The sequence below is a fragment of the Cynocephalus volans genome, chromosome 11 (genome assembly GCF_027409185.1).
Source record: "Cynocephalus volans isolate mCynVol1 chromosome 11, mCynVol1.pri, whole genome shotgun sequence".
NCBI lineage: Eukaryota > Metazoa > Chordata > Mammalia > Dermoptera > Cynocephalidae > Cynocephalus > Cynocephalus volans.
This window is the reverse complement of record NC_084470.1, coordinates 16,050,521-16,066,415: the sequence shown is the minus strand read 5'-3', so window position 1 is coordinate 16,066,415 and position 15,895 is coordinate 16,050,521. Positions and strand designations below refer to the sequence as shown.

The following is a 15,895-nucleotide window of genomic DNA, read 5'->3' as shown; positions in this document are numbered from 1 at the left end:
AACTGGAGCTACATCAAAAATTGGCTGAGGAGAGTCTGAGACATGCAGGAAGAATTAGATTTAAATCTAAATGTGTATCTGTAAAAGATAAATATGAATGGATAATAACACCTCCCTAAGATTTAGCTAAGGCTAGATGGGAAAGAATTAATTTAAAGAAGGCCTAGAAATATCAGACCTGGAGAGCATAGGTTCTCTTTCATAAATTAGTGAGTCACAATAATTTAGGCAATAAATGAATAATTGTGGGGTAAGATTAACTAGGTGTTTAAAGGTTGTTGAAGATCTTAAATTGCACCAATTTAGCAGAGAGTAGGTTCAGCATGTCTTAACAATTTGCTCCCAGTAAAAGAAGGGAATTTAAATGTTCCTGTTCATGTGCAGGTTTCTGCTGTATGAGATCATCTGTAGCATTTGTTGAGCTGAGGTTAGCACCCCAGAATATCTGGGTTGCAGGCTTTGGGTTGAATTTTACTTTCTTTAAAACAAAAGCTTGTTTTAAAATAAAAACTAACCTCACAGAAATAAGAATCATGGAACATTAGAGCTGGAAGGATATTAGAGCTCTAGCCAAAACATTTCACTTTACAGATGAGGAGTCAGTTTCTTCATCTGTAAAATAAAGGGGTTGAAGGAGATGAGATCGAGTATCTTCCACCTCCAAGAAGCCATAAAATCTATAGAGGATAAGTGGTTGCCCAAAGTTGCACAGCTGGTCCTTGCCAGACTTGTTTCCTAGGAATCTCTCTATGGTTGTGAGCCAATTTTGTATTTTAAAAATTCAGTTATCTCATTGTTTTGCACAAGGCAGATAAATAACCATCTTACCAAGTTGGATTTATTTATTTTTTTCATTTCATTCAGTTTTCCTGTGTCATGTAAACATAACCTTAGGGATATTACCAGCCACAGAAGAAGCAAAGCTTGAACAGAAATCAAATGTGTTTGGAGCCAGCTGAGTCACCAATAGAATGCAACAAGCTCAGCCTTCAGCCTTGGGACCAGAAAACAATGAACGCAATGTTTTACAACCTGCAGATTTGTACAATGGTGACCTGACCCTGAAAGGTAGAATGCTGGTATAGAGCACAAGAGAACAACCCTAACTAACTAAAAATCACAATGGGCTGAAAATATCACATCTTGAGTCCAAGCCTTTGGTGGGCCTTCTGCATTTTCCTGAGGCTGCGTGGGTGCAGAGTGAAATCTTCCAGCAGCAGCGTAGACCAGATCATCCCTAACCCTAGGGATGGAGCAACGCACTCCTGTACACCACCCAGGCTCCGCTTCTCTAATCTAGACCATGGATTCCAAACCTGAGACCTACTTTCATGTCATCCTCCTCCAGGAAACAGATTAACATCATCCATTTATCTCCCTCCCTTCATACCATAAGCAAAATAAAACATGACAAACCAAGAAAAATATTTGTAACATATTATAGACCAAGGGTTAATATCCCTAATATACTAAGGGCTTCTAAAGCTTAAAATGTATAGATTAACAGTTCTACTGGAAAAGGGCATCTTATAAATAGTTGGTTTTCAGAAAAAAATTCATATGTCCCCTACACATATTAACAAATATTTCACCTTACTCATAATGAGAAATACTAACTCAAACCACAGGTAGATGTAAATCCTCTTCCACCAGAGGATACAAATCCAAAATTTGATAGCCTACTACATCAACAAGACTGTGAAGGACAGGTACTGTCATATACTGCTGGTATGAAGGAAAATTGTGCAAACTTTATGGAAAGAAATTTGGCATTTAGGAAAATTACAAATGCATTTACCTTTAATCCATTTCTAGAAATCTATCTCCCCTGTCAAAAAAAAAAAACAAAAAACAAACACTGGCAAAATATAAAAAGCTACCAATTTCAGGGTTATTAATTGCAACATCATTCATAATTGCAAAAGACAAGAAAGAACCCACATGTCTACCAATAGAGGACTGGTTGAATTAACTATGGAATACTCTGCAGCTACTGAAGAGAAAGAGAAAGATCTTTATACGTTGCTATAGAGTAATCTCCAAAATACTGCTGATTAAATAAAAGTAAGGTGAAGAACCATGTGTATAGTAGCATATAGTATAATGTAGGCATGTTTGTGGATTTGCTTAAATTTAAAAATGGAAAGGTAGACTGAAAATCAAAATGATTGGAAAATTAGGGAAAAGGGGACAGAGATAGAAGCTAGATTTCTCTAATTTTGTTCTGTGGTTTTCATTTGGGAATCCTGTGATAGTTAATCTAATTTTAAAACAAAATTTAAAAGCAAAATGAAACAAATGAATAATATTGTGTATTGACTTGTGGCTTAACCAAAGGAGTTATTTCAAGTGATTTTAAAACAGAGTGATTTTTAACTGTATATCCCCACTGGGATACATCCAAAGTTAAAAATAACCACAATGAAATCTTTAGCAGTTTTCAGTTATCATATTTTTAGCAATAATATGTGTATTATAATTTTGAGAATATATATTTTAAGCAAGTAAAAAATTATAATAATGTAATAGGAAGAAGAAAAGTAGGCAGAAGAAAAATAAAAATGCAAATAAAAATTCAAGGCAGTTAATTAAAATCCCTATAACAATAAATTTGAACTGAAAATATTAATATGAATTTGTGATAATTTCTCCTTTAAAAGACAAAAGTGGTCTTGAAACAATGACCAATCTGGCTGCAGTGAAAACCCTTAGAGCCCAGATTGCGATCTCTAAAAAAACGTCCCTCTTAGAAAGAACCAAGGCTCCTTGGAGAAATGGCTGATTCCAAGTCAGAGTGCAGAAAACATACAGGATAAGGCTGGAAGATTAGTCCTACCCCAAAGCAAGAAACCTATCAAAGACCATTGGTGTCATGTCATGACAAAAGGATGTCTTGGTCCATTTTGTGCTGCTATAACAGAATATCTGAGACTGGGAAATTTAAAAGGAAAGAGGTTTATTTAGCTCATGGTTCTGGAGGCTGGGAAGTTCAAGGGCAAGGCACTGGCTTCTGGTGAGGGGTTTTGTGCTGCATCAGAACATGGCAAAGGCCAAAGGGGAAGCAGACACATGTGAAGGGGGTCTTCTTGTTTTATAATAACCACTCTCATAGGAACTAATCCATTCCGCAGAGAACTAATGCAGTCTCCCCCAAACAAGAACTCACTAGCAGCAGCATGGCACCAAGCTGCCCATGCGGGTGGAGCCCCTATGACCCAAACACCTCGCATTAGGCCCCACCTCTTAAAGATTCCAATATGAGTTTTGGGGAGGACACTTAAGCCATAGAACAGGGGAAACATGAAGAGGCTCCCTCTTGTCAAAAATGGAATATTTTGATCATCATAAAAAAAAAATCGCAACAGTAGATTGAAACATATCAACTATGTAAAAATCCATGTGTTTCTAATGATACTTTAAAAAACCCATCTCATTGGTAACATGTAAAGGATCCCAGGGAAACCACATATTATTTTGAAAATCAGTAAATAAAGAGAAAGAAGCAATCATTTGCCCTGCTTTTTTCATTTAAATTATACCATGGGTATTGAAATAATTGAACTGGAAAACTACTTCTTTAAGGAGAGTACCACATAGTAGATGAAAAAGGCAGGATAGAATTAGCCTACCACTAGTTTGCAACCCCTAATGAACACTGGATTAAGCAGTAAACATCAATGGGTACTAAAACCATTAGGTAAAATGCAGAACTTCTCAAACTGTAATGTGCATATGAATCACCTGAGGATACTGTTAAATGCTAGTATCTGATTGACTAAGTCTGGAGTTGAGCATGAGATTCTGCATTTGTAACAAGTTACCATCTGGTACCAACACTGCTGGTCCAGAGCCATCCTAAGAAAAAGAAAAGCAGCCCCTGGTATTGTCAGCTGGGCCATGGTGTTCTCCTGTTGGACATAAACAACTTCACAGAATGCTATCAGGCAAGGTCACTCCTCTGACCATGATGGATCAGGACAAAAACAGGTCTACTACATAATCATGTCTAAACACAAATAACGAATATTGTCCCAACCACAAAATTAACCAAACATCCCCCTATCCTGGCTATTAAGAGTGACCACAGCTTCTTCACCAGTTGTAGCTTTAGGCTCAATGTAGTCTTTCCTCCTTCTAGATAAGATTTAACTAAGATGCCCAGTCATGGAATTACTCCTGCTTCCTGACAGCATCTAATCCAGAGCAAAGTTCTGTTTCCTTACAACATCTTTAAAGTCACCAAACATAAACCCAAGTCCTGTAATAAGTTCTTTCTAGCACCCACTGAGATGTTCTCTGCTTCCCCACCATGAGTACTCTGTCTCTCATTGCAATGGGTAATAAAGCCATCTTGTTCAGCTACCGGTGTGTTCGGGTGGTCTCTGCCAGAGGGGGGCAATTCAATAATGTGATGGCCCAGGCTGACAGCTGAGTCGCTCCTCATGGTTCACCTCTGGACGTGACATGGTGGAGAGCTCACAGTGCCACCTTTGACATAATCTCTCCAGCAAAGGTGACCCTGAATCTGATTAAGCCTCCAGACTGAACCATCGAGAATAGAAGAGCATTTTAAGGAACCATATTCAATTCCACCACAAGACAAATGGCCTCTTGTTTTTGTTTTTTTTAAAACAAATAAATGACAAGAAAAACAGAAATAGAAAGGGAACTTACAGATTAAAAGAGATTCAACAGTCATATCCATCAATTGTAATGTGTAGCCCTATTTTGGACCCTGATTTGTACAAATTGCTACACAAACTAATAATGATAATAACAATAAAACAACTGGGGATACTTGAATGGAGACCAGATCCTTGGTATTATTAAAGCATGTTTGTTAATATTTTTAGGTTTTATAATGGCAGTCAACCTTTTTCAAAATATTTATAAATAAAATGATGTCTGGGATTTTCTTTAACGTAATACAGTCATGATGAGAGGAAGTGTATGCAAAGGGGTATAAATATTTGATAATTGCTGAAGGGTAGATGGCAATTATTTCTGTTATTCTCCCTACTTTTGATATGCTTGAAAAGTTCTATAGTAATCAATTAAAAAAAATATTTTTAAGTCAATAGATCATTTTTGAGAGGAGACAAGATATGTTGAATAAAAAGAATTAAGGACTATAGCTCAAAATGGCTACATGTTCTAGAGAAATAAACTATAATGACTTTAAAGTCTTTCCCCCCGACTGAAATTACTTTCTGACCAAATTCTTGAGAGCTACCCGAATATTCACCCATTTCTTTTTTCTTTTCTTTCTTGTTTTTTACAATTACTAAGAGAAGTGTCAACTGTAAGTGAAGAGGAAGAAGAAATTATTATTATGTAGACTCAGGTGATGGTCTTTGAGAGACATTCAATTTAATGTTTGATTCTATAAAGAAAAAAACATTATTTGAGCAATTACCTGGATCTGTAGCAGACATCAGTGAACCAAAAAATAAACAGTCAGTGAAATGAAAGTCTCCATTTTTCAACTGGCCAGCATACATCATAGCTTTCACAAAACCATACATAATTAACCTGTTAAGGAGAAAAATAACATCTTTAAACATGGAGTTGAATCCTTTGTAAACTCATGCTATCATAGCTAACATTCTAATGTGCTTCCCGACTAAGTATCACACACAAAGCACCACCACTCTGCCAATGCTGGCCATGCTTGCTCTCAGTACAATGCAATCTCTTCGTTATGAAAGATACTTTTACCAAATATCACAATTCATTCACCTGGCAAAAGATAACAGAACATTTTATAGTATATTTTAATAAAAACAAGATAAATCTCAAGGACATAAACGCTAATCTGACAAATGTGGCACAGCAAATCATGCCCACAAATACAGTGGCCGTGTTGACATCTGTAAACAGATTACTTTTCAGTGTTCCTTGTTTTTTCTGCTAGAGGTATCTGAAAGGGCTCAGATCCAAGTGTGTCACTTCAGTGAGAAGGATATTGGCCATTTTCAGGGCACTCAGTCAACCAGTCACTTTACAACAGATGAGTCTCTACTGCTCCTGGTGTCAGGACACTTCCACACTGGATAGAGAATCGTTGCTAGGTTAGAACATATGCAACAAAGTGTTGAGAATGCGTACTACAATGGCTACGTTTTGATTTTGCAAGGAAAGCTGTTCTTTTTATGAAGATCGTAAAAGGATTTATGTCCTTACTATCCTCACACCATGGAACACAAATTGTCTGTTTTGGTATCATTTGTCACCCTATAGTTTTAAAATTGTATTTAATTATTTAATTGACTGATTGATTTTGCTAAAATCCTAGTAGAGGAAATACAGAGACTGGTGAACAGGACCACAGTAAAAGTCCTCAAAAACTATAGACCATCAAACCAATAGGTGGATGTTTAAATACTGACATGCATTTAAAGTTAGTTCTTTGAAAAAATATTCTGAGGTTGTAAGTATGGCTGAAAAGGCTAAAAAGCAGGTTTAGAAATTATAATTTCAACAAGAATACAGATATTTCAAATTGTTAAGAAAAATATCTCCATGACAATATTTCAGACACAGGTGCATTTACATCCAGGCTCTGCCACTTGCCGGCTTTGTGATTTTAGGGTAAATTACTAAAACTTGCTGAGCCTCAATATCCTTATTCATGAGGTAGGAATAACAACAATAGCTCATAGATTTATTTTAAGGATTAACTGAGATAATATACATTTGGTGTTCAGAACATAGTGAATTCTCAATGAGTTCATTATTACTGCTCATAATAATGGGCAAAAGAGTAACATTTACTTACTATTTCTACTTCACGTTTTATCTTATTTAATCCACACATTAATCCTATAAGGTAGGTACTATTATTTTCACTTTACAGATGAGAAAACTGAACACAATGTGATTAAATAATTTGTTTAAGGTGACACAGGTAGTAAGTTGTGAAGCCCATATTTGAATTGAGAGGGTCTGGCTGCAGAGCCTGGGCTCTTAACCACTACTTTGTATTGCCTAGGTCAACACTTGTATATTCTACATGATATGTTATCTCATATAATATACTCTCAACTGTGCTGATGAAGCGGTTGTTCCAGCTGGTCTAAAGGAACAGCAATGGAGCATCCCTAAGAACTTGGAAATAATACTGCACTCTGAGTTGAACTATTAAGCCAATCCATAGTGGTAGGAGCACGGAGACCCAACACTGCTTTGCAGAGTATAGATTCTTGAAGGGGAGGCGGAATCTTAACCAAGCTGATGGTGTTGAATATCTGCCAGAGACTGTGCCAGTGGGACACAGCGATGGGAACTGGAAGAGTCTCATTCACGGCAGGTCCTTCACATTTATCCAGGGGACAGAACACTGCCGGGCACCAGGTGTGCAGTCTCTTAACAGGTATATAGCTTCATTCAGCTTATTTATTTGTTCAATAAATATTTATTATTGAATCCCTACTATGTGTCAGGCTCTGTGCTAAGGGCTTAAGATATATCAGCAAACAAAACAAAGATCCCTGTCCTCATGGAGCTGGCAGCTAGCAGAATGGACAGCAACAAAAAATAGTAAGAAATTCAAACTGTATCTATTATCCACATCACTCTCTGATGTGGAGCCTGCAAGTCTGATTAGCACTGGGACACTCGGCACATTCACAACAGCACCAGAGAAAATTTTCTTGATATTCATTCTCTCGGCCTCTTCCAATGTTAGCATAACTTCACCACGGCCTTCTCTTATTTGAACTACACTTTATGAACTGTGACTATATTTTTGAATTCTATACCCATTAGTTAATTTTACAGGTTGGGAATCTGAGGCTCAGAATTAAAATAACATGCTCTATATTGTGCAGAAGCCATTAAATTGGATAAGATAAAAAATAGATGTATGTAACATTCATGTACCCAGGCTTGGCAAGATTACATGAAAACGAGAAGCCTCACATACTATTACTCGAAATTAAAGTCCTTATGAAGCCAATTTGGCAGTTTATTATACAAGAATTAAATTTTTGGTATTCTGTAGCTCATTAAATGGTTTCCTAGAAATTTATACCAAAAAATTAATAAACTAGGTACCAAAAGGTGTGTATTTAGATTATTTAAAATTACTATTATTTGTAAAAGTAAAAAATTAAAAACAATCTATATGTCCAATGAATAAATTACAGAACATACAGATAATAGACTAATATGCAACTATTAAAACTAGGTATGAGAAGATATACTCTGCATAGAAAAGCAATCTGATAGGGCCGAGCCCGTGGCGCACTCGGGAGAGTGCGGCGCTGAGAAAAGCAATCTGATAAAACAAAGTAGAAAGTGATACATAAAAATAAATCATGTTGCGCACAGAAAAATAAATTATTAGAACAAATTAATAAATAATACTTTCTAACTTTATAAAAATTAAGTATACATAGGTGTACATATAAACAAAAGACACTAGAAGCACATAGGCCAGTGTTCTATAACGGAATTAAATGTGACTCTTCTTTTTTGCTTTTCTGCAATTTTTTAGTTCTTTATAAAAAACAACTATAACGAAAATGAACAATAATGCACATTGTGATTGCTGTTACAGAAACAATGGACATTCATTGTGTTATTTAATCCTCATAATCTTATAAGTTAGGTACTATAATGATCCCTTTTTACAAATGAGAAAATTAGAACTCAGAGAGATTAAGTAAATTGCCTAAAGTCATGGAGTTAGCTTGTGACAAACCTGCATTGGAATTTAGGCAGTTGTACACCAAAGTCTACACACTTAACCACCAACTCTATAATGCTTTTTTATTGCTTTTGAAATCAGCAGAAGCATGTATGTGTGGGTGCATGCATGCACTCCCTCCCACACAAACACGCACACAATTTGCTTAAAAAAATAAAAAAGTAAATGACTTATTTACCTCAAATCAACTCCTGGATCTAAAATAACTATAATTCCAGATGCTTCCTTGAGATGATACAAAAAAAAAAAAAAAAAAGCCCAGTCCAGTATGAACTCATGATGTCATTATTATAACTGGTATAACAAGTGTCATTATTACTGTTACTTATAGTAATCCAATAACTACTGTGCATCTACTATTTGCCAATTTGCCAAGCACTCATAAATGGTACCATTGTCATTGCTGCTACATTATTACTAATAAAAAAGAATTAGTTACAAATACATTAACTGGGAGGCTAAAAACTGAACCCCTTAGCAGCCACCATGTTCTCACAGAGTGGTACCTTCTATCAGCACTTCACAGAAAGCACTTCAGATGGCTCAGGATATGGGACAGATGTGGTCTGATGGGGTAAGGGAATCTGGGGAAGCCCACTACATGCAATGCCCTGAAGATGGCAAACTGAGTGAGATGTCCCTCAGAGGTCTGAGGTTAGTGACAGCCTGGGTTACAGGGTTAGGCAGAAGCAGAAACTGCCCCATAAAAAGCAAAATTGTCCAAAACATGGATTTCAACAAATATCCACTTAGTGCTATTCTTTGAAAGCAGAGTGCAGGTGCTATGGAAATCCATGACCTGCCCTCAGAGTAGAGTGTCACGGGTGGCAGTCATGGAACTTCTCTAACAGAAGGTGTTGGGTGAAAGGGAATGTGGGAAACACTCAACACAGTGCTCAGCACACTCAGTTGTTGAGTATTTATGACTCGTGTACTGATTTTAAATTCCATGAGCTTGTTTCACACTATTATAGCTTGGAGACAAAGCTGTGCAGACCAGTCCCGTCAGACATCAGAAGAGCCACATCCCTGCCTGAGAAAGCTCAAGAAACAGGCCACTACGTGGCTCTCACTCTGCAGTGGGAAAATCTAGGGCTGACAGGCGCTGGGATCAATATGAAGTTTATCATCTGCATCTAGATTTCTGAGTTCTACACCCAAATGTTTTCCTTTGGATAAGTATCTTTATTTATTTGTTCACATTTCATGGATAGTTTCAATCTTACTTTTAAGGAAGAATTCATAAAATCTCAGTGCTGGGCCAAATGGAATTAGGAAGGTCTTCTAGCAAAATTTATTCATTCATTCATTTATTCATGCATTCATTTATCTGTACATGAACTCATTCATTCCTACCAATAGACATAATTCCTGCTCTCAAGGAATTTACCTTTTATTGGAGATGTCAGTCAATAGGTCATTCATAATTTATTATTTTATTTATATCGTGGTTAAGTGCTATGGAAAGAAGTACAGAATGCATACATGCACAATTCTACCAGCTAGGGAACACTGAAGTGGGATTTTATTTTATGGGAGTGATCACAAGTTCAACTTTAGAAATATTGAGATTGAGGATCTAGTTAGAAAAACTGTTGGGTATATAGATTTGGATCTCAATGAAAGGTTTGCTTGAGAGGCAGATTTGAGAGCAGACACTGTATGGTGAATGTTATTGCAACCTTGGATGTGGATAAAAGCCCAGCATACACAGACTGGAAGAAGACCCACTACTAAGGTCTGAGGAGCTCTGGCAGTTGAATGGGAGGTGGAGGAGGGAAAACCAGAAGAGAATAGGAAGAATCAGTCAAGAGACATGAGTGGAAACCAAGTAGAGTGTCACAGAAGTGAAGGAAAGAGTGTTTCAAGGAGGACATAGTAAGTAGGGTTGAATGTTGCCAATAGAGCCATTGCATTTAGGGTCATTATGAGTGTGGGTGCTACAGTGAAATTAGAACAAGTCCATGGAAAGTGAGGTAATGGAGACAAGCGACATAACACAGCCATTCTGATGACCTTGGCTGTGGGGAGAGCTAGGTCTTTCTCCAGACAGAGAGGGGATGGAGTTGAGTCAGTGCAAGGAGTGAGGAAAAGTTGTGGAGAAGCTCATGTCTCTTGGGGCCCACAAACAGGAGCTGCAAATGATAGTTCTGCATCATCAAGATTGGTGGCATGAGGTGGTGAGTTTGGCCTTGGGTTGGGGGGTGACATGGGCCTTAGAGGATCTGTAGGACCATATGGCTCCTACACGTGTCAAAGGGATGATTCATCTTTTTTGTCACTGTCTCTCATATCCCACGTATATATATTAAGCATTTACTATCATTAAAGTCTTGACTAAGTCTCACAAGAAATGCAAAGGGGAGTCAGACACATGGATTCCCCCTAAGGAAGGACAGAGAAGTCACCTACATAAGCAGAATGCATGGTTGAAGGTGTTAGATGTCCCACGAGAGGTACAGATTAAGTTCATGGAGGAGACACAGCTCTCTTTTCCTTGAGGACTCAGAAAATGCTTTAAAAGGAAGGAGGCATATTTACTGAAACTTTATCCACAACTCCAGGGATCCACAGGATTTGGGGCTCTGTGAGGCAAAACAGTCCATGCTGGGCTCTAAGGTCAAATCCCGAAGTGGAGCCATGAACAGGCCTTTCACCCTTGTCTCTGCCTGGGTGGCCGATGGCGGTGGTTCCCCAGATTGCCAAAGGAGGGGTTTCATCTGTTTGTCCATTGAGTTTTGTACTGTTTCAAGAAGAAACCACCTTCAGTAGGAAAGATTTGGCAGTCCAGGAAAAAGAACATGGAATCTGGGCCATCCATGTGCAGACAAAACATTGTGGGCAGTCCTTTTGCTCAGACGTAAGGGGTAACGGAGGCACCGCACCATCAGTGATTTCCCTTCCAGCCACTTCTACCTGTGGCTTCCTGTGGGCCCAGAAGTGGCATTACGGTATTTTGTTTTTGGGGTATTTTTCCCCCTAAGAATGGAAAAGACTGTAGGCAGGAGGTTGTGAAATACACCATTCTTTAATCATGGCTGGGTCCCAGGCTCTGGGACCTGGAGACACTTAGAACTAAGTTCAATGAGTCAATTTCTCACATACTCTGCTGCCCACTTGCCTGCCAACCTGACACCTTCCTGGGCCTCCCGTGAAGGCTTCATTCTCGCCTGCATTTTTGGGCTGGTTCCTGCTGCTACAGCAACCTACACAGTTGCCTGTGGGGAATCAAGCCTCCCTCTGTAAAATGCTTGAAGATTCCTGGAGGAAAAGTGATATAAATCCTAAGCACAAATATGGAATGGGCATATATTGCAATGCTGACGTGCAGTAGGAGGTAGAGGTCTGCTCAGAGATGGACTTCACATAGACAAGAACCTGACCAGGCATCCGGATTTCTGGGAGCATGCTGCTCACTCAAGTGCGAAAGGGGATTATTTTAAGACCCTGCATCCAGCACAGAGCCCCTGAAGCACACCCAGGGGAGAAGACTGAGAGGGACCATGGAGGCAGTGTGGGACTCAGCCACTCTCGTAAAGGCACCACACAGACTCCACATACTTACACATACATATGCATATAATTATGGATTAATAACAAGTAAGGAAGCTTGTCAAAAATATCTCAAAGAATGAATTCATCCAAGCAAAAGCAGCAAGGGAAGCTCCTGCTGCCCTGTACACCCACATCCAGTCCTTGGCCATGACTCTTCATCTTTAAAAAGACATGCAGGACTGTGACCTCATTTATTCTCATCTTTCCTGGGAGGTGGATAAAATCAAGATCCATTATTCTCCTCCTGAAGCTGAAGTAACTGCCATAGGGGCATACAGGCTTATCCACCGCCCCACAGCCTGTGCTCTGTCATTTTCCCACAAGTATGAAACTGAAACATTGTTCGGAATTGGTTGTTTACATCAGGAAAAAACAAATAAACAAACAAAACAAAAAACTTAGAAATTATTCAGTTCAGCATCCCTTATTCTAAAAAATATAGAAACAGAGACCTAATCAGGTTGATGGCTTGGCCACAACCTAGCAGAACTAGGACCGGAATCCCAGTTTTCTCCTAAAGAGAGTTCACTAAAACTAATAATTTCCACAGACTCTCTGCTGTCTGGGATTTCAGCTAAGGATATAAAACCTGTGATTTGAATATAACTTGCCTAATCTGTCATTCAAAGACAATTTTTTATCCCTATTCATATTCCCTAAAGCATATTTATGTTCTCCAGCTGTACCATTTGAAAGCCTAAATCCCATTGTTAGTTGCAATCGAATGTAAATAACAAGAAAACGCAACTCTGAATTTTCCCCAATCAGATCAATTTTCCAGCAAGTACCAAGCTCATAAATAATGTAGGTGCTTTAAATGTATTTAGCTCAAATTAAGATGTTACACTATTTACTCTTTGACTGATGGCTCTAAAACATATCATCATTATTAGTGACAAGACAGAATGAACAATTTATCTTGTGAGTGATGAAAATCAAATGTCAATTCCTTGCTCTGATTCTCCTTTTTCAACTATGTCAATAAATTCTTGAAATCTTTTAAATTTAGAATGGAGAGCTTCCAATGGCCTGTTTTGCTTATGATGCATGTAATACGACCTGTTGGTTAAAATTTCTTTGTAGTTGTAAAGTGAACTTCTTTTGCAATATTTCAAATCACTTTTCAGAGTAGACAGACTATTCTTATAGGCTTCTCTTTTAATAACAGAGTTTACCCACTAGTCAAATATAGAAGAAACTACCAAAAATGCTTGAGAGAACATCAGAACAATAAAACATTTACTTTTATAAAGTAATAATTCCCTTATAGATTCTGAGCTTTGACATCACCACTCTTGTTCCTTACCAGTCCTTACTGGATAGAAGTATCTTAAAGAAGGTAATTTGATTTGCTAAACCTTGTTATTCCCAAGTGTCTGTGACATAATATTAACTGACCAGACTCTAGGGCTAGATTTCCATGGGGCTAATTCTGCAATCCATGGGAACATTTCGGATAATCACCCAGTCATCTGGTGTACACAACACCAGACAATTGCTATAACTCTTCATCTGTTCCCCTATTCCCCATTCACTAACCCCCCCCATCAACCTGACATATGGACGGGCTTTACATCATTAGGCTGAAATATACATAGTTCTGTGAGTCCCATGTAATCTGTGTTGAATGCACGTTGAATTTATCTATAAGACAGAACCTGGTAGCACAAACCATCCGCAAATAACTACCAAGAATAAATAGGCCAGTAGTTGATGATTTGATTTCTTAACTCCATTCCCCTGGAGAACCACCTGCTCTCATCAAGCTTGATTGCATCTTTAAGGATACAACATAGAAAGAATAGGTGCCTTTTTCTTTATAAAAATGAGCTTTAGAGAAAGAGAAAACAATCAAGTTTGTTTATTAAGTCATACAATACATTTTTAATTGAGTGCCTAATATATGCCCAGCATTCTGGCCAGGTGCTAGACATAAAATGGGGGAAAAAAAAAAGAAAAAAGTAAAAGATACTGGGAAATCTGCTGGGATAACAGAGAAGTAAGCAAACATTAAAATCCAGTGTGAAAAGCTACCTTCTAGCTCTTTGTAGGTTAAGTTACCTATCTCCTCTTTTCCTCAGCTTCCTTGTCTATAAAATGGGCATAATCATAGTTCCCTTTGTCTTGTCACCAGACAATCACCAATGAATGGCAAAGGGTTCTTGAGTTCCTCCAGCTTTTGCTTCTGTTGGGAAACACAGAAGACGACTCAGCATTAAGCATCAACCATTTCCCTCAAAGACAGTGAGTTCAGAAAGGCTCCAATTTGGGAGCTGCCAAGAGCAGCCTTTAATAAGTTATTTTCAACACAGAACCACAAGTTTTCACCTAATTTCACTGTAAAAAGTTACCAAGACCTCACTGGGAAAAGATTACTCCTTAAACGATCCTTCGTACTGGATCTTGAGAGTGCGGGCTGTTTTGTTGCAGACTTGTGTCAGAGTAACCCCCTCTCCCAACCCCACCACACCCAATCTCAGGTCCCCTGAAGAAGTGGGCAAGTGCCCAGGCAAAGGATGGAAAGGCAAGTTTTCCAGGAAGTCACAAGTAGGTTTCGTCATCCAAATGATGAAAATATCCAAATGAACAACGCAGAATCCCCGAGACCCAGTGAAGTGACACAATAAAATGAGAAGAAAAGGCAGATCTATGGCAAAAGAAGTGGGGGGTGGGGTGGGGGGGGCAGGGCAGTGAAGAGACCTGTATCAATGGAAGCTTATAGTGCAGACCTTAGGACATACTAATTTCCCTGTATTCAGCATGGGTCAAATCTCAGCTAACGTGGTTTCTTGTTCAAAACATCCCCATTTAGAAAATGCCTCCTAAGGGCCGAGCCCGTGGCGCACTCAGTAGAGTGCTGCACTGGGAGCGCGGCGACGCTCCCGCCGCGGGTTCGGATCCTATATAGGAATGACCGGTGCACTCACTGGCTGAGTGCGGGTCACGAAGAAATGACAAAAAAAAAAAACAGTCTGGCAAATAGTAGGTGCTCAATAAATTAAAAAAAAAAAAAAGAAAAAGAAAATGCCTCCTAAGATACTGAGGGGTTAGAAACATGTAGGCATGATTGGAAAGCTGCATTGCTGGCTGAGAAAAGGCCAAGAAGGAATATGGTACCCAGAGTTTAGAAATGGAAGGTGGTCAGAAGGAAGAGAGAAAGAAGATCTAGTCTGCGTTTCTCTAGAAAGCCGGGGGGGGGGGGGGGGATAAGGGGTCAGATCAGCCTATTGAAAATTGTCCAAAGAACACAGTGGGAGGTAATAACCTTCATCCCCTGGAGGAATTTAATCATCCTTAAGTATCTGTATAAAGGATAACGGTTTACTGTATAAAAAGGATACAGGTGTAGTTGGGGGAACAGATTTGGGGAATGGAACTAAATGACTTCTTAGGCAATTTCAAACTCCAATGCTTTATAATTTCTCAAAAAGCTGAAGAAAAAAGTAAAAGCAAAGTCTAAGAGAAGAAGATGGGAAGTTTTGTAATTGGCAATACTCATATTTTCTAGCACTTAGTCAGTTATCAAGAAAAAAAATAAAAACAAGCCTTACAGGACCCCAAATCAGGCACTGGATCCTGATTTTGTTAACTAGCACTCTTTTTCCTGACTTGGCAGTAGCTTCTTCACAT

The 15,895-nt window shown here is 38.5% G+C and overlaps 1 protein-coding gene across 1 annotated transcript in view; it reads right to left on the bottom strand.

The window, feature by feature from the left end:
• The window catches only part of SLC9A9 (solute carrier family 9 member A9), a 530,630-nt gene that overhangs the window by 389,051 nt on the left and 125,684 nt on the right, over positions 1-15,895 (bottom strand). The window contains exon 5 of the mRNA XM_063114568.1: positions 5,417-5,532. Within this exon, the coding sequence (XP_062970638.1) occupies positions 5,417-5,532 (116 nt within the window). The remainder of the gene's footprint in view (positions 1-5,416; positions 5,533-15,895) is intronic.